A 26554-nucleotide genomic window follows, 5' to 3' on the forward strand; every position below is an offset into this window, starting at 1 on the left:
AAGAATGAGAATTCAAAGATTTCTCAAATTCATTAATTTATCCCACCCATCTCAAAACAGAAACATCATTATGATGATGATTTTTATCATTTGTATTACATTCATACACCTACTACCATGCTCATTTCTTTCAACTTAAATGTTGGAATCCTTCTGCCAGAATGATCTGCCGTCTACTCTAATGTTAAAAGAGTCCTGGACAGCTTCATGGAGCTGTTTAAAAGCTCAATGGCAAGTTATATAATTGGGAATGAGTCCTTGTGGGAATTCCGAAGCAACAACTTTCAAGCTAGGTATAAAATATTCCCAAATTCAACATATTCAGAGTACCTCTACAGAACCATTGCTCTCCCTTGGGTGAATGCCACTCATCCTGAACATCTATTGCTTGCAAACATGTTCTATCTGCTGAAAATCCCAATCTTTTCTGAATGTGGAAAGTAAGAAATCTCTTTTCAAACTTACCATTTCTATCCTATTGTATGCTTTTTCCCAAAAAATATCCTGCTGGATTGCTGAGTCTTTGGTTTTAAGCGGAGTTTCCCACTCTAAAATTAAGAAAAGAATAAAATATGTAGAAATTTACAGAAAAAAATGTACATTAAATGGGTTAAAAACAGTAAGGCTCATTTGTATTATTTCTAAGTTAAACATAATAACAAAAGGCAAGACAGATGAGAGGACTTTCACTGTATCAAAAATTTTGCAATGGTAAGGATGTGTAGTCAAAAATTCAGCAGTTGATTAAAATGATTCTATGAAAATTAAAAATGATGGGGCAAAAAGAATATTATCAGAGAAAGAACGCAGTAAAGTTGTGGACAAACAACACACACCAAATGATTAACTTAAAACAGACACAGAACAAGTTTTTTTTTCTCACTTCATAGGAAATTTTAAGTAAATGTAAAGTAAGAACGTACAAGAAGCTGATGATATCCCAAAGCATCAGAGACCAATGACCTCGGCTTTCAGGAGAAAGCATGTCTTCAAGTTTCCACATTGTAATTCCTAAGATATTGAAATTTTCATTTACCAGGGAAGTTCTTCACAATCACACACCTTGGAAGACTCCTCTTTCCATTGTCTTCAACTCTTCTTCCAACCAAGGAATCAGATTGGGTTTGAACAACTGATACCCTGTTAACAGGAAAAGATACATTAATGAAAAAGTCCTCTGCAAAAAATGACAAATGTTCCTGTGAATCAACTCCTATATTTTTAATGAATGCAGCAACATTATTTTAAAGAGATAAAAATGCAAATATGCTCTCATTCTGTGTATCAAAGAGTTGGTTGTCTCTGGGCCCTGAAACCCATGTTCAGATATATACACATTAAAACATATTAAGACTTTTATTAAAACAGCAAGTAAAGTAAATGCAAAAAGAAATGTTCATTCTCATGGAGAAATCACTACAACAGTGGTTGTTAAACTTTGTTGTCCATCAGAACCATGTCCACTGTTTCCATTAAAATAGAGATGTCTGGGTATAATGCCAGAGTTTCATTCACTATGTGAAAGGTGGAGCCTGAGAATGCACATTTCTAAGAGAGTGACAGGGATGGTGTTATTCCTAGAACCACAATTTTACAGAAACCACTCTAGAATAAAACCCATTAGTGTAGAGACTTGTGTCTCTTACTTTCCATTATGTACAAATTGCACATCACCAATACTGCAACATAGTAAATACATCATACATGTCTGTCCCATAAGAGGCTACAGGAATTATGGCAGCCTTACCTACTGTGGTCAGGTTCTTGTAGTTCTCCAGCATCACATCTCTGTATAGATTTTTCTGAGATGGGTCCAGTAAAGTCCACTCCTCTTGGGTGAAGTGCACAGCTACATCAGCGAAGGTAACTGAGTCCTAACCATCACACATAAGCTGGCTTCAGTAAAGTAACATCTCCACCAGTGTTCACCAGGGAATGAAGAAGGGAGACCCAATGGACAAAGAGGGTCTCAAGGTCTCTCATCATCTCCCCCAGGGTGCAGTGGTCCTAGGTACTCTTCTATCTGAACTTACTCATGGTAGATATCCTCCAGTTATGGCATTATTAATGGAACCTCTAATGCATGAACTTATCTCACCACAACTAGACTAAATGCTCCTCTCATCTTAACTCACTCTGGAAGCACAGTCCTAAACAAATTGTAGACACTTGAAAAAACTGACAAATAAATAAATAATTTGAGAAATGCACACTTTCATCTTCAGAGCAGGCAGAAAAACAAAAAAACGTGCAGTTGCCATCATGAAGCAACAATAGAAGGTAATTATTGAAATACTGAGATTATTTACATGAACCAATATGAGAGGATCCACTTTGAGTTGAGAATTCAACAGGTACACAGTCCTTGAGCAGCTTGACTTCCTTAAGAAGCCCTGGAGACTGGAGTACCTAGAAAGAAATGTGTCTATCCAGTGGATGTGGTATGTCATTTTGTAGAAAGATACACTTTTTAATTACCTGAGCACAATTTGTCAAACACTCAGTCACCATCCTTTCTGCTTCTATCTTTTTCCTCAGGAAAGCAGAAAGGGTCCTTAGAAAGAACACCTAGGGGAAAAGAAAGAAGCCATGAGGACCCAGAGATGACCTAATTCCCATATTCACAGGCCTGGAAGTTATTCCATTCTAGCTTGAAATTCTCAAATATCCCTGCACACTCAAGAAATCTAATACAAATACACACTACTGCCATCAAATGTCAGAGTAGTCCTGTCTCACCTGGAGTCACAAATGGGAATTATGAGTCATGCTGCCCATCAGGAAAAACGTAATTGTTTCATCTGACAGGGATAGAAACTTAAGCCATGAGTAATGTGACTCTTCATTTGTCAAAGCAATAAAATTGATGAATGAGATTATGAAGCCAGTCTACCTAACGCATATATACCAAGCAGCTGACATAGAGAACAGCATTCTCTGGCCCATTTAAGCTTCTCCTAGACAAACAAGCAGCATGACCGTTCAGGTCCAGACCAAATGACTCTGTATTTTGAAATGCAAACCTAAAAGCTACTAAAACAGTGTGCTCTATACCAAGAGTATCAGTAACATCGATTGCCATTTACTGAGGACCCTCTGTACCAGAAATCTCACTGGAATCTTACAGCTCACTTATATATTTGGAGCAACTTGAGTATTGGAATCTAGTCTTTCATCTTTAAATTTTTTGTTTTCTGAACACAAATCAAGTATGTCTGATAAAAATTTAATGTGCAGTGAATTTAGAACTCTTCAAATGTACAAAACAATGTAAAATCTCAATGATTTTATAGTACATGCTTAAGTAAATATTTTTCATTATGTACATGATTTACACATTCTACTGCACAGCACTGGTCAAGAATCCTGCTGGGCATATGAAGGGAAGAAAAATGATGTATTTTATTTGATCAACATTCTTGAGCTTCCCTTGATGGATATTGGAGAAGTGTGAAGCTCTGGGCCTTGTTTTAAGTGCTTATTGTTGCCTTAGTCTTTTATTCTCACAGTAAATAATGAAGAATTTATGTCCCTGACCTAGGCACTCAGTGAACAGCAGTAACTTACAAAGAAAATGTCCCAGGCATTAAAGATCCAACACTCTTATTGGACAATATAGACAATAAAGTAATAACATACCAATTCATAACTAATATGAGAAAAAAAATCAAGCAGGTGAGAAAATAGTGTCCTAAACACACATAGACACACTCACAGAAAGCACATGTATTCTATTGGTTCCTGAGTGAAAAAATGGAAGAAAAGGGAAATAATCATTAGGTCTTCCACATCTGACACTGAAAGTTAGAAAAAGTATGTCAATGTTTTTACAAAAGAACTCAGAATACACTCAAGTACTGGGAAGCCCCCAGAGGTCTTGGCTGGAAACACTCAAATCAACAGGTCTATGCCCTCGCCTTGTCTTTGGAAAGGGGCAATGCCGTATCATAGTTTGTCCAACATTTGTCTATTTTATGCACCTTTTCAGACAACCATCTTTTCATTTTACTTACTGTTCCATTTTTTAGCCACATGGCTTCTATTTTTTTTTTTTTAAAGATTTTATTTATTTATTTTTTCCCCCCAAAGCCCCATTAGATAGTTGCATGTCATAGCTGCACATCCTTCTAGTTGCTGTATGTGGGACTCGGCCTCAGGATGGACGGAGAAGTGGTGCCTCGGTGCGCGCCCGGGATCCGAACCCGGGCCACCAGCATCGGAGCGCGCGCACTTAACCACCAAGCCACGGGGCCGGCCCAACACATGGCTTCTATATTTATTCATTTCTTCCACAGACTTTCTGTGTGTTTAGTTGACTTCTAACATTATGTAGGGCTGGCCCAGTGGCATAGCGGTTAAGTGCACGCGCTCCGCTCCTGGCAGCCCGGGTTCGGATTCCAGGCATGCACTGACGCACCGCTTGTGTGGCCACGCTGTGGGGGCGTCCCATATAAAGTGGAGGAAGATGGGCACAGATGTTAGCCTAGGGCCAGTCTTCCTCAGCAAAAAGAGGAGGACTGACGTGGATGTTAGCTCAGGGCTGATCTTCCTCACAAAAAAACCCAAAGAACAAAAAACACATTATGTATTTGAAGGTTAACTTGTTTTGGTTAAAAATCAACACCTTTTGGAGTAATGTCAGTGTCATAGCAGAGTGGCTTGTTCCCTTTGTCTCTTCCCTCTAAATTTCCCTCTAAATTACAAGCAGTAGGATAACCATAGACCAACAAAGGTCTCTGCACAGCATAGCACAGCACACTAGAAGGCCTGAGATCCATACATTTATACACCAGAAAGTGGGTTGATGGGACTTCTTAGATGTGGTGGAACCACGGAAGCAGTGGTGGCAGCTCCCAAGAGTGGAAGATCCAAGAACCACGGCCGCATCTCCAACTAGAGGCCCCAGGAACTGAGGTAACATGAATAGAAGCCTCAGGAGTCACTGCAAACCCAATGAAGGTTTCAGGAACTGCAATGAGCCCCCTACCCCTACCCTGGTGGCAGCACCCTCCGACACTGGTGCTCCCAGTATCAGGGGCTGCATCCAAGATCTTGCCATCCAGTAGCAGCAATGTAGCCCGTAACCTGAGATTCCAGGATGCCCACCAGCACTTGGGACCAGAGGTTGCAAGAGCCACAGTGGTGCCTCTGACTCAGACCCCAACAATGGTGGCCCCGACAACAGCCCTCCCAGCAACGAGTGTTGCCTACAACAGCCTGGGGCCCAGAGAGCAGTAGCAGTGCCAGTGACCTGAGATTCCAGCAACTGCATAGGCACCAGAGGATTAAGAAGCCACAGCAGTGCTCAAGACCTAGGGAACCCTCCCTTTGTGGCAGCAGTGGTGGCAGCATCACCTATAACCCTGGCCCACTCAGGCGCAGCAGCAAAACCCATGAACCGAGCACCCACCAGAAGTACATTACCAGCACCCTCAGATAACCCAGAAGCAACAGTGCAGAGGGCACATGCAATAGCAGTGCATGAGCCCATGGAGAGCCTGCAGAGAGCCAAGCAAGAGCAACAACAGGAACCATGAGCCTAGTGCCCTCCAGCTTCAGAAGTGCCCCCAACTTCAGCCCCACACCCATAGCAGTGGTGCCAGCAGATACCCGCATGTCACAGAGGTTCCCATGACCCTGGCTGCCACCTCACTCTCCTGTACGTACCCCCATCCCAGTGGTGGAACCCGTGACCTAGGCAATGACAGAGGCAGTAGAGGTGCTTGCAGCCAAGTGACCTTAGGCATGGACACATACAACTGCAGCAGTATAAGCAAGGTACCAGCAACCCCGAAGTCACAAGGAGCTTGTGCCCTTGTGGTGGGCACTGACAACCCCTGTGACAAAGAGTGGAAGGTGGAAAACTCAGGATCTCAAATACAACCAGAAGTAGCTTAGAATCAAAATAAAGCCTTACCCAAGTAAGAGAAGTGTTTGCTACCCAAACGTGCCAGCAGAGGAACAACTCATCAAGCACTGTGAAAAACTACAGAAACTCAGTACCACAAAAAGAAAAGAACATTTCTCCAGAAACCAAACTTTAGTCACAGAAGAGTGGGAACTGACAGAGAATTCAAAATAACTATCACAAAGACACTCAACAGGTTAACGAGAAAACACAGAAACACAGTTCACTGAGCACAGGAATAAAAGTAATGAACAGAAGGAGTACTTCACCAAAGACATTGAAACTCTAAAAAATAAACAAAACTCAGAAATTCTTCAGATGAAGAACACAATAAACAAGATTAAGACTAAAGTAGACAGCACTGAAAACAGAGCAGACCATATGGAAGAGAGAATTACTGAGCTTGAAGACAGAAAGCTAGAAAAGATTCAGATGGAAGAGGAGAACTAAGATTTTTAAAAAATGGAGTGGTAGTACGAGAAATATTTGATGCAACTGGGAAAAGCAAAATAAGGATAATGGGTATCCCCAAAAGAAGAGAGGGAGAAAGGAGCAGAGAGGTTATTGAAAGAAATAAGAGCTGAGAACTTCCCAAACCCAGGGAAAGAACTGGATATACAAGAACATGAAGCTAACAGAACATTTAATTGTCTCAATACAAAAACACCTCCTGCAAGACACATTATATTAAAAGTATCAAAAGTCAATGACAAAGAAAGAATAATAATGGCAGCCATAGGAAAAAAAATAACTTTCAAAGGAACCCCTATTAGGTTATCAGAGGATTTCTCAGCAGAAACTCTACAGGCTAAGACAGAGTGAAATGATATATTCAAAATATCCAAAGATAAACACTGTCAGCCAAGAATACTCTATCCAGCAAGGTTAGCCTTCATATATGAAGGAGAAATAATGGCTATCCCAGACAGACAAAAGCTGAGGGAGTTCACCACTAGACTTACCTGAAAAGAAATGTTGAAAGATGCCCTACTACCTGAACAAAAAGACAAAGGTATCCAAAGCTTTGAGCAAGATGATAAACAGAAAAGACACACAGAAAAAATTAACATAGTTAAAATGTCCGTATTAGCTAAAGCAATCTACAGAATCAATGCAATCCCGATCAGAATCCCAATGACATTCTTCACAGAAATAGAACAAAGAATGCTAAAATTTACATGGAACAACAAGACCCAAATAGCCAAAGCAATACTGAGAAAAAAGAACAAAGTTGGAGGTATCATACACCCTGAATTCAAAATATACTACAAAGCTATAGTAATCAAAACAGCATGGTACTGGCAGAAAACCAGACACACAGATCAATGGACCAGAATTGAGAGCCCAGAAATAAAACCACACATCTATGGACAGCTAATCTTCAACAAAGGTGCCAAGAACACAGAATAGAGAAAGGAAAGTCTCTTCAATAAATGATGCTGGGAGAACAGGACAGCCATACACAAAAGAATGAAAGTAGACCATTATCTTACACCATACACAAAAATTAACTCAAAATGGATTTAAAAATTGAACGTAAGACCTGAAACCATAAAAATCCTAGAAGAAAACATAGGCAGTATGCTCTTTGACATATGTCTTAAAGTCATTACTTTGAATATCATGTATCCTCAAGCAAGGGAATACAACGAAAAAATAAACAGGTGGACGACATCAAACTAAAAAGCCTTTGCATGGCAAGAGAAACCATCCACAAAATGAAAAGACTGCCTACCACTTGGGAGAAGATATTTGCAAATCATATATCCAATAAGGGGTTCATATTCAACATACATGAAGAACTCATACACGTAAACAAACAAAAACAACCCAATAGAAAAATAGGAAGAGCATATGAACACATATTTTTCCAAAGAAGATATCCAGATGGCCAACAGGCACATGAAAAGATGTTCAACATCACTAATTATTAGGGAAAGGCAAATCAAAACTACAATAACATATCACCTCAGGCCCATCGAAATGGCTATAATTAACTAAGACAAGAAATAACAAGTCTTGGAGAGGATGTAGAGAAAAGGGAATCCTCATACACTGCTGGAGGGATTGCAAACTGGTGCAGCCACTATGGAAAACAGTATGGTGATTCCTCAAAAAATTAAAAATAAAAATACCATATGATCTAGCTATTCCACTACTAGGTATTTATCAAAAGAACATGAAATCATTAATTCAAAAAGATACACACACACCTATGTTCATCTCAGCATTATTCAAAACAGTCAAGACTTGGAAGCAACTCAACTGCCCATCAATGAATGAATGAATATAGAAGATGTGGTATATATACAATGGAATACTTAGCCATAAAAAACAGAAAATCTTACCATTTGCAACTAGGTGGATGGACCTTGAGGGTATCACGCTAAGTGAAATCAGTCAGATGGAAAGACAATCACCATATGACTTCATTTATATGTGGAAGATAAACAAACAAGCGCATACACTTGGAGAACAGACTGGTGGTAACCAGAGGGAAAGGGGGTATAGGGAGAGCAAAAGGAGTAAGGGGCCCATGTGTAAGGTGGCGGATGACAACTAGACTTTTGGTGGTGAACATGATGCAGTCTGTAGAAAATTCAAAATATAGTGATGTAAACCTGAAACTGATACATTATAAACCAATGTGACCTCAATTTTATAAAAACACACTAACTTTAATAAAATCAAACAGAGCAAAAGCTGATCTACAAAATGGTTTTTGAATGGCGCCAACCACTGAAAGTTCCACAGTTCCTTATCTTTGAAGCAATATCACCCTCACAACCTTACAGTCCTTTAGACTACAGTTCAGAAGACTAAAACCCAGAAACACATATGGTCATAAAATCATGTGTCTAGCCTCACAGTATAACTGTCCTTACTACCAGGGTTTTCAAACTAGGGGTCCTTGGGCTAAATAGAGGCACCAATGTGTTTAGTCAGTAAGTGCCTACATGTTTTACCTTTCCTTTCATTTTCTAATTGAGGTACAATTAATGAACACTTAAATACACACATCTTAAGAATTTGCTGGATGAGTTTAGACAGTTGCACACACTTGTAGTAAAAACCAGCCAAAACAAGATACATAACATAGTTATCTCCCTAAAAAGCCTTCTTGCTCTTTCCAGTCCATTCTTTTGCCCTTGCTCCCAGACAAACAATTTTTAAGTTCAATCAGTTACTAGACACACTACTCCGTATAGGTACATTAAGCAGTTCACATGGCATTACCACAGTACACACCAATTGATTGTTCTTCTATTGGTCAGTTTAACAATATGGGCAAAATATATTAAAATCTCCCACTAGAATGGTGGATTTGTCTATTTCTTCTTCTAATTCTATCAAGCAAAGTTTTCAATATTTGCAACAATTATTATTGAGTGGCTATACCTTTAAATTTCTGGGAAAAAACCACCTTTTTTTTTCCTTTTTGCTAAGGAAGATTCATCCTGAGCTAACATCCATCAACAACCTTCCTCTTTTTATTTGCTTGAAGAAGATTAGCCCTGAGCTAACATCTGTGCCAATCCTCCTGTATTTTGTATGTGGGTCACTGCCACAGCATGGCTGATGAGTGGTGCAGGTCCACACCCAGGATCTGGGCCCACAAACCTGGGCTGCTGAAGCTGAGCACACCAAACTTAACCTCTACGCCCAGAGGCTGGCCCCAAAACACAACTTTTTACCATAATGCCCTCTGTAGCTGTACCACTGATATGACACTGAGGTCAACTTAGGTTCACCTTGTTGTGAAGAGGTTTTTTTGCATCTCATGGGCAGCATTATGTCTGTTTAGATGCCAATGTTTGCCAGTACAAAGAGTGGCACAGAGCCTGGCTCACTGAAGGCACCCAGTGTTGGTGATCAACAGACAACACAGATCCTTCACACCACTCTTCATGTGTACCTAGATTATAGCTAAACAACTGTTTATAACAGAATATATCTAAGTTTTCCAAAATATATTTAATTACTCTAAAAATCTGAGGGTGGGAGGAACACTGTCTTCTTCTGTGCCCTCACCCACCAGCCTTGGCTTCTCTGCACACCAGTCAGTTGTTTCCCATGGCCTCCTTATATGGATACTTAGTGCTCTAGGTCTTGCAAGGACAGTGTCACCCAATTCCCTCTCCCCATCTACCCACCACTCAGGACTTGTCTGCATCCAGAGGGTTGCTTACTGCCTGCCCAGTGACTGCTGACTACCTCTGGTCCTGGCAACCTAGCGAACTTCTTCACTATCCAGTGGGCTGCCATGATACCTTCTCCAACAAGGTCTGAAGTCCAGCCTTGGGGAGAGGGCCCCATTACAAGTTTGGCTTTCCTCAGGGACTCTCCATCAACTCTAGGATATCTGTTATAATTCTCCTTACATCTTCAAACTACACTTCTCTTGTTTAAATCAAAGTGTGATTTCTGTCTTCTGATTTCATGCAGACTCAGACAATTGAGAAGAACAATGATCCCTGTGGACAAACCAGTACAGAGGAAATTGAGGGATACATTTAGTCAAGCTTTTGTACTTGAGCAATGAGCTGAGCTCCAGGCCAACAGGAAAGACATTCACAGAATCACAGAATCTGCACATCCTCACCAACTTTATCCTCAGAACCTTCATCAATTGTTTCACTATGGCACAGCTAGCTCATTGGGACACCCAAACGGCAAACAGAGAGGGTAATGTGGATATTACCAAGAAACATGGAGCTTTCATTGCTTTCTAGCAACCTGTATTGTCAGTAGAGGCTTCTGGTCCTTTACCTGTGGAGTGATTCTAGCCCTCCATATGCATCAGTGTCTATAAAATATCTAACAGGAGGGGTTAATCTGGATGATCAATCAGGGAATCAGAGGCCTAATCTGGGTAGGAGAAGGAATCTCAAGTGGACTACAAAACCACTATGTTTCTTAACATAAACATATGATAACATTGATAAAACAAGTGAACTGCTGACTCTGATTAATTCCTTGAATGAATTTGCTATTCATAAAATTAAAATATATTCATACTTTCTCCTATTTTCTCTAGGTTCACATCATTTGAATAGATGTTACTTATTTTTCCTGTAAGGTATTGATTGAAGATTAGAATCCTGCTTCAGCATTTTCCCCGACAAAATAAAAGGTGTCTGCTGTCAAATCTGGGAGTAACCTTTGATGCACTCCCGTCTCACGCTAGACATATAATTAACCAAACACAAAATGCTTTCCCCATCTCCTACTCCCGTCCCTTCAAACATGGCTAGCTCCTATGCCTTTTCCATTTATGACTTAAATATTTATAAACCCTCCTACCTTCACCTACTCAAATATAAAGAGAGAGAAAATAATACTGTCCTCTACTTTAGCTCCAGAACCCCAATTAATTTGTAATACTATATTCATTTTCTTGGAGAGATGTTTGCTTCCTCCACTAGTTTACAAGTTTCCTAAGAACAGGCCTAGGTTGAATTTTTTCACTAAGTACTAATCAAGCATTCATTAAGTAAGGGTATAACCTCCAGTAAATGAAAACATCAAGTTTCAAAATGCCTGGATTCGTTCACTTATACCTTCTACAAAACTCTCAAGTCATTTCCTTTATTTTCTTTTCCATAACAATCATCCACATCTAGGTTCCATGATCATGTTTTAAAACTTATTCATCATAAGATTCTATCTTGATTCCACGCCTTCATGCTCATGTTTCCTTAAGTCCATTCCCAAAGCAGAAGTTAGTGGGTTCTATTTAAGTTGTAATGGATTCAAATCACTCACCTGCTAAAACGTTTCAGAAGTTTCCATGGACTTAGAGTATTGTCCACAGCACCTCACTCCCCTGGTCCTGTCCCTGCTCTGCACCCTATCTCCCACCACTCTGCCTACTCAGGCTTTGCTCACAACTTAAACATCAATCCCTCCCAATACATATTACCACCTCATGTTAAGCCATTCTGATGCCCATATCAGAAACTTGCCACTATTCATTTAAGATCTGTATTCCCAGAGTGGAAGCCCCACAGTGGCAGTACTATGTCCATTCTGATGGCCTTTGTTTTCCTGTCCCTGCACTGTTCCTAGCTCATTAAATGAATTCAATGACTATTTGTGGATTCTCAGACAATTGCCCTTCCCCACAAAAATGTCACAGTATTGCATGCACAAATAAAAGAACCAAAAAAATAGAATTACAACATAAAAATCAAATTAAGACTCACATAAAATGTCTGCACACAATATAAACAAAAACACTGTATTTTTAAATTTTTTTTTGGTAAGGAAGACTGGCCCTGAGGTACCATCCATGCCCATCTTCCTCCACTTTATATGGGACACCCCAACAGCATGGCTTGACAACCAGTGGTTCGGTGCGCGCTGGGGATCCAAACCCCGGGCTGCCGCAGCAGAGCACGCGCACTTAACCACTACGCCACTGGGCCAGCCCCACTGTATTTTTGAAAAAGTATTTTTGTATTTTTACTCAGAATGAGTGGATACGATATTCTTTTTGAAAACAAGTGTTTGAAGTTAAAATTAAAATTTGTTCCTTATCATTTCTCCATCATTTTTAGATGTGTTTTTTAAAAGTTGATTCAGAAACTACAAATGGCACAAGACCTACAGAAGAAAATTTATAATACCCAGCAAAAGGAAATGTATATTTGCCCTTTGATTAGAAAACTAACCTGAGAAACTTATCTTGAAAATATACCCCCACAAACGGAAGTTTCTTCACTGTAGGTGATTAACAGGTGCTAAAAGATTTGTTAGAAAGCTTGCTGGGGGCAATATATAATGGGTATCAAAATATCACCCCACATAGGACTTTTTTATTCACAAGGAAAAGTCTACCTTTAAAACAGAGTGCTTTGCTGATCCCTACGTAAACAAGTAATCAAAGTGGGCATCACTAACTGAGGGATGGCATAAACTTTTGTCTTCCCTATGGAATGCAATTTGATGTACACATCACCTACAACATCCTTTGAAATGATCTTTTGAAGCCTCTACACCAGGAGTTGGCACACTTTGGTCACAGGCCTGTTTTCATAAATAAAGCTTTGTGGGACCACAGCTATGCCCATTTGCTTACTTAGGTCTATGGCTGCTTGTCCACCACAAAGGCAGAGCTGAGTAATTCTCACACCTTATGGACTGCAAAGTATAAAGTACTTACTATCTGGACCTTTCAGACAAGATGTTTGCCAACCTCTGCTCTGGACCCAATCACCAGTTGGCAAGAAACAGAGAAAGTATTTAAACACATTGTGAAAATAAAATCAGAAACATCACACTATGTGACTTTCCAAAAGAACACTTGTGCCTTTTCTAAAAGTCGACATAATGGGACAAACAATGTCAACTGATCTATTATAAAAAAGACTAAAAGAAATAAACAATCGCCATATATAAATCTTGATAGGGTCCTAAATACAAAACCATTTTTTGGAACAAAGTGGAGAAGTTTAGTTTTTACACAGAGTAGCTATGAGATGACATCATTATCTTTAATTTTCTTGGGTGGAATAACAGTATTGTGGTTTTAGGAGGACAATGTCCTTATGTTTGGGAGATGCCTGACCAATTATTTAAAGGTCAAGGATCATGAATACAATTTATGTTTAACTTACTCTCAAACAGTTCACCATAAAATGTATTTATTTGTCTATGGAGAGAATAAACATGCAAAATGCTAAAAGTGGGTGAATCTACTATAAAAAACAGTCATTGTACTGGATGTTCAAATTTCCTGTAAGTTTAAGATTTTACAAAAGAAAAACATGGGAGTAAAACACACTAGTGCAAATTCCTGTCAATGGAATACACCATTTCTAGAACTAGTGTCACAAAGCCTCCACCTTTTTCTCCCCGAAGCCCCTGTTTTGAAGTCCTGTGGGGATGTACGGGCTTAGGAAGTTCAGAGGATGAGAGAGCTGAGTATTCTTGCTTTTCTTGAGAAGAAAAACTTCTGGTCTACATACGTTTATATATTTAGATACAAAAACATGCAAACCCCTGACAGCTGTGAAATGTGAAACAACGGAGTCCCTTACGTCTAAGGGCTTTAAAATGGCGCTGGGGAGCCATTAAGGAAACGGGGGTCACGCGAGTCCTCGTGGAGCAGAACAGGAACTCTGAACTGAGGACCCTGGAGAAACCTGCAGCCCCTCCCAGTGACGGACTTCTGCCTCCCACCAGCTGCCTCAGCGATGAACTACGTTTAGCCAAGAGTAGGTTCCTGCCACCAACGCCAATTAACATTCTGTGTAACGCAAACCCCCTTCTTTAAAAGCCCCTTTTCCTCCCTAGCGGCCACTATGGGGGTTTCTACCTGAATCTCTGCTCCCGGAATTGCAGTTCCACGAGCCCCAAACAAACGCCTCTCTGACTCTCATACTGGCTCTTTACTTTTCTCCACTTTATTTCGCACCTGAGAAACTATCTTCCCTTTCACCTTTATGTAACGTTCAAAAATAAAGAACAAGCAAAGACAAAGGCAGATTCTCAGACGACACATTCGTTCGCACAGGAAAAGCAGAAGAGGCCCCTGAGCCAATTTCCCCCGAACTCACGGGAACACGACGGGGTCGCCAGGTCCGTGAGAACCGGAGCGCGCGGGGCCTGAGCAACGGGACTCGAGCAGCAGAAATCCTTTTCCTTCTGGAGAAAAGTCCCGACGTTACTTCGGAGGCTTCTGAACAGCGGAGCCCAGGGGATGAAAACCCCCCGCACACGCGCCCTTCCCGCCCCGGCTCCGCGCGGGGACAGCGGCCGGGCGGACGCGAGCGGAGGGGCCCGGCCTCTCTAAGGAGGCCCCTCGGGGTCCCGGCCACACCTGTCCTTTACCGCCCTCCTGCCCCCCAGGGCGCTCCCTGCACGCGGGCCTCACCAGCAACCGGGTCACCGCTAGAGGACCAACATGAACGACACCACGAGGTGCCAGTCCACGGAGAAAAACATCGCGCGAAACAGGGACGCCACTTCCGCTTCCTGCCTCAGGCCTAAAGGGCGGAGCTCCAGGGCTGGGGCTGCCAATCACGTTTGACCATTTCTGCCGGAGAAGATGCAGTTCTCCCCTGGTGGGTGCGGATGGCCCTGGGGTGGGCTCCGCGTGGGGCAGGGCCGGAACCAGGCGCATCCTACCTGGTTGAGGAGGGAAGCAGGCCTGGGGGCGGGGCTACTGGCTGGGGGCGGGGCTGGGTCGGGAGGTGGCCCAGCCTGCAGTTTACTGAAATGACTCTTTTGGGCTTTTTTTTTTTTTTGTGAGGAGATCAGCCCTGAGCTAACATCCGCCAATCCTCCTCTTTTTTTTTGCTGAGGAAGACGGCCCTGGGCTAACATCGGTGCCCATCTTCCTCCACTTTATATGGGACGCCGCCACAGCATGGCCTACCAAGCAGTGCGTCGGTGCGCGCCCGGGATCCGAACCAGCGAACCCCGGGCCGCCGCAGCGGAGCGCGCGCACTTAACCGCTTGCGCCACCGGGCCGGCCCCTCTTTTGGGCTTTTTTTGTGAGGAAGATCAGCCCTGAGCTAACTTCCATGCTAATCCTCCTCGTTTTTGCTGAGGAAGACTGGCCCTGGGCTAACATCTGTGCTCATCTTCCTGCATTTTAAATAGGATGCCTCAACAGCACGCCCTGACCAGGGGCAGGTCGTTGCTTGCCAGGATTGGAACCTGGGAACCTGGGGCCACCGAAGCGGAGTGTGCACACTTAACCGCTATGGCACCAGGCCAGCCCAATTAAGGTCTTTTTAAAGATTTTATTTATTTATTTATTTTTCCCCCCAAAGCCCCAGTAGATAGTTGTATGTCATAGCTGCACATCCTTCTAGTTGCTGTATGTGGGTGGCGGCCTCAACATGGCCGGAGAAGTGGTGCGTCGGTGCAGGTCCGGGATCCGAACCCGGCCCGCCAGCAGCGGAGCGCGCGCACTTAACCGGTAAGCCACGGGGCCAGCCCCAAAGGTCTTTTCTTTTTTTTTAATTTTTTGTTTATTGCAGTAACGTTGGTTTATAACATTGTAAAAATTTCAGGTGTATATCATTATACTTCTATTTCTGCATAGATTACATCATGTTCACCACCAAAATACTAATTACAACCCATCACCACACACATGTACCGAATTATCCCTTTCACCCTCCTCCCTCCCCCCTTCCCCTCTGGTAACCACCAATCCAATCTCTGTCCCTATGTGTTTGTTTGTATTGGTGGTTCCCAAAGGTCTTTTTAAATCTTGATTTACTAGCACATTTTACCAAGAATTGCTCATGTGCGTTATTAAATGTGTTTCATTCACCTATTGAATTGATAGCTGTTTCGCTATGTCAATGTTTTATCTGCTGCTGTACAAAATATTTAATTTTCCTGTAGCCAAGAAAGTCTTTTTTAAAAACTAATTTCTGGGCTTCCTGCATTGCCTTAAAAATTCTCTTCAAACTCTGAGTTACAGTCAATTACTTTTTAATCTTTAATCCTGAGAGTGTAGTTCAGCTTGTGGTGCAGAGTAGTGGATGCAATTATCTTTTTCCTCCAGTAAGATGGTGAATTGTTATAGTATCATTTACTGATAAACTATCCTTGAACTACTGATTTGAAATTCCATCTTCATTAAACCATAAAGTCCTATATATACCTATATCAGTTTCTAGACTCTTCTGTGCCAGTAATATTTACTTATGCCCATAGCACATTCTTTTGGTTACAATAGTTTAATTTATTAAGTTTTAAGATGTAGTGCTAAAAATGTAATGGTAGCTAATGTTTGTTGCATCTTACTGCTCTAGGTGCTTCAGACGTTAAATTTTTTATTCTCCTAATGATATAGCTACTCTCATGATTTCTTTTTTGTTTTTGAACAGCCGTATTGAAAAATATTCAAATGCCATACAATTTCTCCATTTAAAACTAAAGCATTCAATGCTTTTTAGTATCTTCAAAGAGTTATGTAACCATGAAAATTTTACATTTTCATTGCTCCAAAAATACCCTTCAAGTGTCATAACCCCATTTCCCTACTCCCTTAACATTTATGCTGCCATGAATTTACTTTCTCTATATATAGATTTGTGTTTTCAAAACAATTTCATGTAACTGAAATCATACAATCTTTCCTCAGTAGTTTCTTTATGCTTCGTGTCTTTTTCAAAGTTCATATGCATTGTAGCATATATCATTCCTTTTTATTGCTCAATGATATTCCATTGTATGGATATACTGCATTTTATTTATTCATCAGCTGATGGACATTTGTGTTGTTTCCACTTTGTGGATACTGTGAGTAATGCTGCTATGAAAATTCATGTGTATCTTTTCTGCAGACACATTTTCATTTCCCTAGGGTATTGTATTAGTCAGCGTCCTCCAGAAAAACAGAACATATGGCCCTGGACAGTACTGTAAGATCAGAAAGATCATGTATACCTATATAAATAATATATATAGTGAAATTTATATAAATGTATATATAACGAAGCTTATAAGCAACTGACTCATGTCACTACGGAGACTGAAAAGTCCCACAATCTGTTTGCAGTTGCAGACAAAATGTAAGACAAAACTTGCCCAGGGGCTGGCCTGGTGGCGCAGTGGCTGATTGCACACACTCTGCTGTAGCTGCCCAGGGTTCGCAGGTTCAGATCCCGGGCGTGCACTGACGCACCACTTGTCAAGCCATGCTGTGGCAGCATCCTATATAATGTAGAGGAAGATGGGCATGAATGTTAGCCCAGGGCCAATATTCCTCAACAACAACAACAAAAAAAAAAAAAAAAAAAAGGAGGAGGATTGGCATTGGATGTTAGCTCAGGGCTGATCTTCCTCACAGACCAAAAAAAAAAAAAAAAAAAAAAACTTTCCCAGTGATTGTCTCATCTACAGATCATTACTCAAAGTTTTTACCTGCTATCATGCACACTTTAAAGATTAAAGAAATCAACCAAACTTCATCAAGTCAGCTGTATTTACTGAATTCATACCATGCATTACTTCCACCGCATGAAGCTTTATTAGAACAAAACAGCAGAAGTAAGAGTCCCAGGTCTGTGCAGCTGATGTGAATGCTCTAAAGAGTCATGTGGGAAAACTAACATAAAATCAATTCATATAAACATTTTCTGAGTAAAATACACTTTCTGCTGATGAGCATGCAATCATAAATCACAAAAGGTGAAAAAAAAAAAAAAAGCTGGAGACTCAGTAAACCGGTGGTGCAGTTCAAAGGCCTGAAACTCAGAGAGACAATGGCTCAGATTCCAGTCCATGTCTCAAGGCCTGAGAGCCAGGCGCACCAAAAGTATGGTAACACTATCCCAGCTCAACAGCGAGGCAGAAAGAGAATTCAACTTGCCTCCACATTTTTGTTCTATTCAGGCCCTAAATCAGATTAGATAATGCCCACCCACATTGGAGAGGGCAATCTGCTTTACTCAGCCTATTGATTCAAATGCTTCTTTCCTTCCAAAACACCCTCACAGTTGCACCCCAAAGTAACGCATTCCCAGGTATCTAGACATTGTGTGATGTGGTCAAGTTGACACAATATTAACTATCACAGGTATATACTAGGAGTAGATTTGCTGGGACATACAGCAACTATCTGTTTAATATTTAGGAGAACTACCAGACTGTTTTCCATCATCTCCATGTGGTGGACATGGCTTCATCAACTACAATCCCACCATCAATGTATGAGGGTCCCAATTTCCCCACCTGCTTGCTAATGCTCGTTACTATCTGTCTTTCACATGTTAACCATCCAGTGATGTGATGTGATGTGATATTTCCATCTGAAGATGATTTGCATTTCCCCACTGACTAGTGATGTTAAGCATGCTTTCCCGTGTGCTTGTTGACCATTTCTGTTTTCTATGGAGAAATGTCTGTTCCAATCTTTCGTTCATTTTAAAATTAGATTAGTTGTCTTTTTATTGTTGAGTTGTGCGAGTTCTTTATATTTTCTCTATTTAAAGTTCCTTATCACATATGTGAATTGCCACTATTTTCTCCCATTCCACAGTTGTCTTTCACTTTCTAGAGTGTGTCTTTTGGATGACAAAACGATTTAATATTGATGAGTGTCTATTGAAGTATAAAAGATTGTAATTTTGATGAAGTCCAATTTATCTATTTTTATTTTGGGTTGCAGGGTGCTTTAGGTATCACATCTAAGAAGCAATTGCCAAATGCAGTGTCATGAAGCTGTTCTCTCATTTTTTATTTAGCAATTTCATAATTTTTGGTCTTACAGTTAGGTCTTTGATCCACTTTGAATTAATTTTTGTATATGGTGTAAGGTAAAAGATTAACTATATTTTTTTGTATGTGCATATCCAGTTGTCCCAGTACCATTTGATGAAAAGCTTATTTTCTTTCCCCATTGAATTCTCCTGGCACCCTTCTCAGAAATCAGTTGAGTATATATGTGAGGGCTTATTTCTGATCTCTCAATTCTATTCCATTAATCTATGTCTGTCCTTAAGTAACACATTTTTATTTAGCACTGTTATATTATGTTCATAACTACCCAATGGTGTAGGTACTATAATAATTTTCTCTTCTTTGTTTCTTGGAACAACTTTATTGATACAATTCATGTAGCATATAATGCATCCATTTAGATCTATACACCTCAATGTTGTTTAGTAAACACATAGACTTGGGTAACCATCATAATTTTAGAAGTTTTTCATCACTTCAAAGCAGCCTTTGGTTGTCAAATCCTCCATTTCCCTTCTCTATTAATATCTATGTGAACACAATCTGTCTCTACAGATTTGATTTTTCTAGACAGTTCATATAAATGAAATCATACAATGTTTTATCAATAGCTTCTCTTCACACAGAATGTTTTTAAAGGCTCATCTGTGTTGGAGCATATATGGCTCACATCATCTTCACTTTTGGAGTTTGTTCACATGAATATACCACTTTGTCAGCCACTGACCAACAAAAGCTGGGACCAAATCTCTATTTTTCTTGTACAGCAATTATTGAGGATGCTGTCACTAGGAGGGCAGGAGCAGAATTAGGCCAATTTGCAGGAATGACCGCAAACACTACCGACAAGGTCTTACACCCAGGAAACTGTGACAAATTCTCATAGGACCCCTAGGTCTTCTTTCAGACAATGAGGAAATCATCTAAGGACAATCTATGACCCTTACACTGCACAGAAAAGGTTAAGACTAATCTGCTAATCTTTGGTGTTGTTGCCAATAATTAAAGAGGCAACAAATGGGCTAAATAACAATATACTTACCCAAACTGAACCACAACATGCCATACTCCTCCACACGTACAAACATGTAACACAAATATGCTCAGAGAATTCTTCTTCTGGATTTATTGTTAAGCTTGGTTTAGAGATTCACACAGTACTTTGATTAAGCCTCAAGAAAGTGTTAACCAGCTGCACACTGAATGGCCATCCTTGATATAACCCAAGGCTGCTTGAGCATCCAAACTATGTGAACTTGTATCACTGAGACTGAAGCCACATTGTGTTGGTCAGTGTCTACACCCCAGACTACCATTCAGGAACTCCCAGTGAGGGCATCAAGCACAGCAGATTATCTGGGCCAGCTACTTTCACATTGAATTATTCTATTTTCACAGCCCACGGATAGAATGACAAATACAGAAGCAGGTGATTCACCAGCAACAGCTCTTCTTGACTCAGACAAATATCACTGTTTTCCAGGCTGTGCTGTTGGGTTTGATGTGAAACAGAACATTTTCTCACAGTATCATTATTCTCACCATCATCCTATATGGGCTTGAGATTTAAGGTCCTACCCAGGTGGTAGGATTATTGTTCACCCACAAAGGTCATGAAAACAGGGTGCCACACGTTGTAGGTGTAACCTCACTTTCCCCCCAACTCATCCCATGCTTGAAACTGATTTTTTACCTGAAAGGATCAGGTGTGAGAAGCACAAGTAATTTTACAAAGTTTACAAAGATGTATTTTACCACCATGTTGGCTGGTGTGACTCACTGTAAATCAGTTTGATGAGCAATAAACACAGTCAAGAAGTCACTGTCTTCACAATGTAAGTCCATCTCAATCCATTAAGAGAATCCTTGTGGCTAGAAGAGGATCAAGCACGGGGCAGCCTGGTGGTGCAGCAGTTAAGTGCCCATGCTCGTCGGCAGCCTGGGCTTTGCAGTTTCAGATCCCAGGAGCCCAAAGACATGTGTGACTTATCAAGCCATGCTGTGGCGATGTCCCATATAAAGCAGAGGAAGATGGGCACGGATGTTAGCCCAAAGCCAATCTTCCTCAGCAAAAAACAGGAGAACTGGCATCGGATGTTAGCTCAGGGATGATCTTCCTCACACACAAAAAAAGGACTAAGCGCAAACTCTGTAGACCCACTTTTAACCAGGCTGCAACATGGAAGATGTAGCAACTACAATGCACTAACACTGGAAAGAAAAACACATCTCACACAGAAACGCTCAGGGCCTAATCACAGTCTTAAAACATATCTACAGAGGGCCAGCCCGGTGGCAATGCAGTGAAGTACGTGGGCTCAGCTTTGGCAGCACATGGTTTGCCTGTTCAGATCCCAGGCGTGAACTGACACACCACTAGTCAAGCAATGCTGTGGCAGTGTCCCATATAGAGTGGAGGAAGATGGGCATGGATGTTAGCTCAGGGCTGATCTTCATCACACACACACACACACAACAGATCTATAGAACCAACTAGAATACTATGCAGCTCAGAAGACCCTAGGATTCACACTCGGAGTAGCACTTCCCACACTTCCCATGTCCTGTTTCTTATGACTGTAAATAACCCCATGTTTATTACAGATGAGAAAAAATCTGACGGAAAATGATGACTCTACAAAATTTTTTACATTTATAAAGTTTTTCTCCACAGTGAGATCACAAGTGAATATTAGCAGATCCATTTGCCTCCATATCTCACATTAGTTGGATTTCTCTCCACTGCATGAGAGATATATTTCACTGAAGAAATAAAGACTTTCCATGTTTTTTAATAGTGTAGCTTCACTGTCAGTCCTTACATGCTAGGCTGTTAGGCGATGCTGATGGCTTTCCCTCATTACTTATATTTGGAGAGCATCTCCAAATGTAGTGTGCGCCTTCCAGGTCTTTGAAGTGATTTGAGACTACCAAGGCCTTACCACCTTCCTTACACTGATATGACTTCTCCCCAGGTGAGTTTTTTAAGTACACTGAAAGGAAGTGGGAAAATGAAGTCTTTTTCCTACTCCTTTCATTTATAAGGTTTCTCTCCAGTGTGACCTTATGACTGATAATGTACAAAGACCTGCTTAATGTTTTCCCACATATATTACACCCAACAGGCTTCTATACAGTGTGAGTTCTAAAATGTCTAGGCAGTTTTGAGCAAGTAGCAAAGGCTTTCCCATGTCACATTTAAAAAGATTCTCTCCACTGTAAGTTTTTATACGGTCAATAAGTCCTGAGGATTGACTGCAGGCTTTCCCACATTCCTTACATTCATAGGGATTCTCTCCAGTATGAGGACACTTGTAATTGATTAAATACGAAGAAGTAGTAGGTCTTTTCCCACATATATCTCACACAAAAAGGCTTCCCTCCAGTGTGAGTTCTAAAATGAGTAGTCAGTTTTGAGAAAGTAGCAAAGGCTTTCCCACATTTGTCACATTTAAAAGGTTTCTCTGCACTGTATTTATATGGACTATAAAGCCTGAGGATCAACTGAAGGCTTTCCCACATTCCTTACATTCCTAAGGTTTCTCTTCTGTGTGAGTTCACTTGTGACTATTAAGGCCCACAATATAATTAAAGCCTTTCTCATATTCCTTGCTTTTATAGGGTTTCTGTCCAGTGTGAGTACACTTGTGAATGATTAACTACGAAGAACTTATAAATCTTCTTTCACATGTATTACACTCAAATGCTGCTCTCTACTGTGAATTCTCAAATGATTACTGAGATTTGAGGAAGCAGCAAAGGCTTTCCCACAAGTGTCACACTGAAAAGGCTTCTCTCCAGTGTGAGTATTTATGTGGCTAGTAAGGCCTGAGGATTGACTGAAACCTTTCCCACATTCCTTACATTCATAGGGTTTCTCTCCAGTATGAGTACGCTTGTGAACGATTAAGTATGAAGAAGAGGTAAATCTCTTCCCACATATATCACACTCAAAAGGCTTCTCTCCAGTGTGAGTTCTAAAATGTCTAGTCAGTTTTGAGGAAGTAGAAAAGGCTTTCTCACATTTGTCACATTTAAAAAACTTCTCTCCAGTGTGAGTTTTTATGTGGCGAGCAAGGCCTGAAGATTTACCGAAGTCTTTCCCACATTCCTTACATTCATAGGGTTTCTCTCCAGTGTGAGTTCGCTTGTGACATTTAAGGTACATAAAACAACTAAAGTCTTTCCCACACTCCTTGCATTTATAAGGTTTCTCTCCAGTGTGAGCACGCTTGTGAATGATTAAGTACCAAGACCTGGTAAATCTCTTCCCACATATATTACACTCCAAAGGCTTCTCTCCAAGGTGAGTTCTAAAATGGCCAGTCAGTTCTGAGAAAGTAGCAAAGGCTTTCCCACATTTGTCACATTTAAAAGACTTCGCTCCATTGTGAGTTCTCATATGGACAATGAGGCCTGAGTATTGAATGAAGGCTTTCCCACATTCCTTACATTCATAGAATTTTTCTCCATTGTGAGTTCTTGTTTGCGCCTGAAGGTAAGATTGAATAACAAAGGCCTTCCCACCATCACTGCATTCAAAAGCTTTCTCCTGCATGCCAGTTTTCCAGTACACAACATCTGGGGTCAGGCTGATGGCTTTTCCCCATTGATTAAACATGGGAATTTTCTCTCCAGTAGAGGTTTTCCTGTACAGAGGAAGGAAATATTTTCCATACTGATTATCCTCATGAGTATTCTCTCCATTTTGAGTTATCTTGTGTGTCCTTAGGCATGAACGTTCACTGAAGACTTTCCCACATGGCTCAGAACCATTGAGTTCATACCCATTGTGTATTCTTTCCTGTTGATGAATAAATGAATGATAATCAAAGATTTCTCAAATACATTAATTTATCCCACCCATCTCAAAGTAGAAACACCATTACAATGATGATGATTTTTAACATTTCCATTACGTTCATATACTTCCTACCCTGTTCATTTCCTTGAACTTGAATGATTGAATCCTGCCAGAATGATATGCTATCTACTCTAGTCTTAAAAGATTCCTGTGCAGTTTCATGGAATGTTTAAAACCTCAACGGTAAGTTACATAAGTGTGAACGAGTCCTTGTGGGAATTCTGAGGCAACAACTTTCAAGCTAGGTTTAAAATATTCCCAAATTAAACATATTCAAAATACCTCTCCTGAACCACTGCTCTCTCTTGGACGGATGCCACTCATCCCAAATATCTATCACTTGTGCACACGTTCTATCTGATGAAAATCCCAATCTGTTCTAAATGTGGAAAATAAGAAATATCTCTTTTCAAACTTACCATTTCTATCCTATTGGATGCTTTTCCCCAAAAAATATTCTGCTGAATTGCTGAGTCTTTGGTTTTAAGTTGAGTTTCCCATTCTAAAATAAAAAAAATAATAAAACATGTGGAATTTACACAAAGAAATGTACATTAAAGGCGCTACAAACAATAAGGTTCATTTGTATTATTTCTAAGTTAAACATACTAAATGAAAGGCAAGACATGAGAGGAGTTTCGCTGTGTCAAAAATTTTGCAATGATAAAGATGTGTATTCAAAAATTCAGTAGTTAATTAAGATGATTCTATGAAAATTAAATACAATGGGGAAAACAGACAGAATATTATCAGGGCAAGAAAGTAGGAAATCTGTGGACAAACAACATAAAAAATGATTAAATTAAAACAGACACAGAACAAGTTTTTTTTCTGAGCGTATGGGAAATTCTAAGTAAATGTAAAGTATATATGAGAAGCTAATGATATCCCAAAGCATCAGAGACCAATGACCTCAGCCTTCAAGAGAAAGTACATCTTAAAGTTTTCTCACTGTAATTCCAAATATAGGGAAATTTTTATTGACCAGGGAAGTTCTTCACAATGACTCACCTTGGAAGACTCCTGTCTCCACTGTACTCAACTCTTCTTCTTGTTCCAACCAAGAGACTAGATTCGGTTTGAACAACTGATAGTCTGTTTACAGGAAAAGACATATTAATGGAAAAGCCCTCTGCAAAAGATGATAAATATTACCATGAATCAACTCCTATATTTCTAATGAATGCAGTAACATTATTTCAAAAGAGATAAAAATGCAAATATGCTCTTTCTGTTTATCAAGGAGATTGACTGTCTCTGGCCTCTGAAACCCATGTTCAGATATATACATATATTAAAAAGTATTAACACTTTTATTGACACAGGAAGTAAACCAAATGCAAAAAGAAATGTTCATTCTCATGGAGAAATCACCACAACAGTAGCTGTCAAACGTTGTCCATCCGAACCATGTCCACTGTTTTCATTAAAAGAGATGTCTGGGCATACTACTAGAGTTTCATTCACTATGTCAAAGGTGGAGTCTGAGAATGCACATTTCTAATAGAGTGATGGGGATGGTGTTAGTCCTAGAACCACAATTTTACAGAAAGCACACGAGGTTAAAACCCATTAGCGCAGAGACTAGTATCTGTTAGATTCCATTATGTGCAGATTTCACGTCACCAATATTGGAACACAGAAAATACATCATATATATTCGGTTCCATAAGAGGCTATAGGAATGATGGCAGCCTTACCTACTGTGTTCAGGTTCTTGTAGTTCTCCAGCATCACATCTCTGTATAGATTTTTCTGAGTTGGCTCCAGTAAAGTCCACTCCTCTCGGGTGAAGTGCACAGCCACATCAGCGAAGGTAACTGAGTCCTAACCACACACAAGCTGGCTTCAGTAAAATAACATCTCCACCAATGTTCACTAGGGAATGAAGATGACAGACCCAATGGTAACAGAGGGTTTCAAAGTCTGTCATCATCTCCCTCAGAGTGCCATGGCCCTAGGTATTCTCTCTATCTACACTCACTCACGGCTGGCTTTAATGGAATCTCTAAGGCATGAACTTAGCTTATCGCAACTAGACTAAAAGCTCTTCTCATCTTAATTCCCTCTGGCAGCACAGTCTTAAGCAAACCACAGAAACTTGAAGAAGCCCATGAATGAACGAATAAATTCTTTAAGAAATGCACTTTCCTTTTCATTACCATGACAGAGCAAGCAGCAAAACAAAAAAATATGCTGTTGCCATCGTGAAACACCAGTAGAAGGTAATTATTAAAATACTGAGATTATTTACATGAACCAATATGAGGGGCTACACTTTGGGTGGGAATTCAACAGGGACTCAGTCCTTGAATGGCTTGGCCTCCCTAAGAAGCCTTGGAGACACAGGTCTACCTAGAAAGAAATGTGTCTATCCAGTGGATGCGACATGTCATTTTGTAGAAGGATACACCTTTTAATTACCTGAGAAAAATTTGTCACACCTTCTAATTACCTGAGAAAAATTTGTCAAACACTCAGTCTCCATCCTTTCTGCCTCTATCTTTTCCTTGGAAAGGCAGAAAGGGTCCTTAGGAACAAGACCTAGAAGAAAAGAAAGAAAGCATGAGGAC

At 40.4% G+C, this 26554-nt stretch overlaps 1 protein-coding gene, 1 long non-coding RNA gene and 1 pseudogene across 5 annotated transcripts in view; 1 reads left to right on the forward strand and 2 right to left on the reverse strand.

Moving 5' to 3' along the window:
• LOC131394435 (uncharacterized) overlaps positions 1-26554 on the forward strand; it is a 124501-nt gene that overhangs the window by 75322 nt on the left and 22625 nt on the right. The window lies entirely within an intron of this gene.
• LOC131394410 (zinc finger protein 266-like) overlaps positions 1-26554 on the reverse strand; it is a 194388-nt gene that overhangs the window by 7152 nt on the left and 160682 nt on the right. For 3 of the 4 annotated variants that reach the window (XM_058525769.1, XM_058525768.1, XM_058525772.1), the window contains one exon: positions 466-548. In XM_058525769.1, the coding sequence (XP_058381752.1) occupies positions 466-548 (83 nt within the window). Of the gene's footprint in view, positions 1-465; positions 549-1062; positions 1141-1747; positions 1875-2309; positions 2473-26554 lie in introns of those variants that run through there. The other variant, XM_058525770.1, reaches the window with a different exon arrangement.
• Positions 21696-26554, reverse strand: part of LOC131394413 (zinc finger protein 26-like) — a 34883-nt pseudogene continuing 30024 nt past the window's right edge.

The sequence above is a fragment of the Diceros bicornis genome, chromosome 30, assembly GCF_020826845.1.
Source record: "Diceros bicornis minor isolate mBicDic1 chromosome 30, mDicBic1.mat.cur, whole genome shotgun sequence".
Lineage (NCBI taxonomy): Eukaryota > Metazoa > Chordata > Mammalia > Perissodactyla > Rhinocerotidae > Diceros > Diceros bicornis.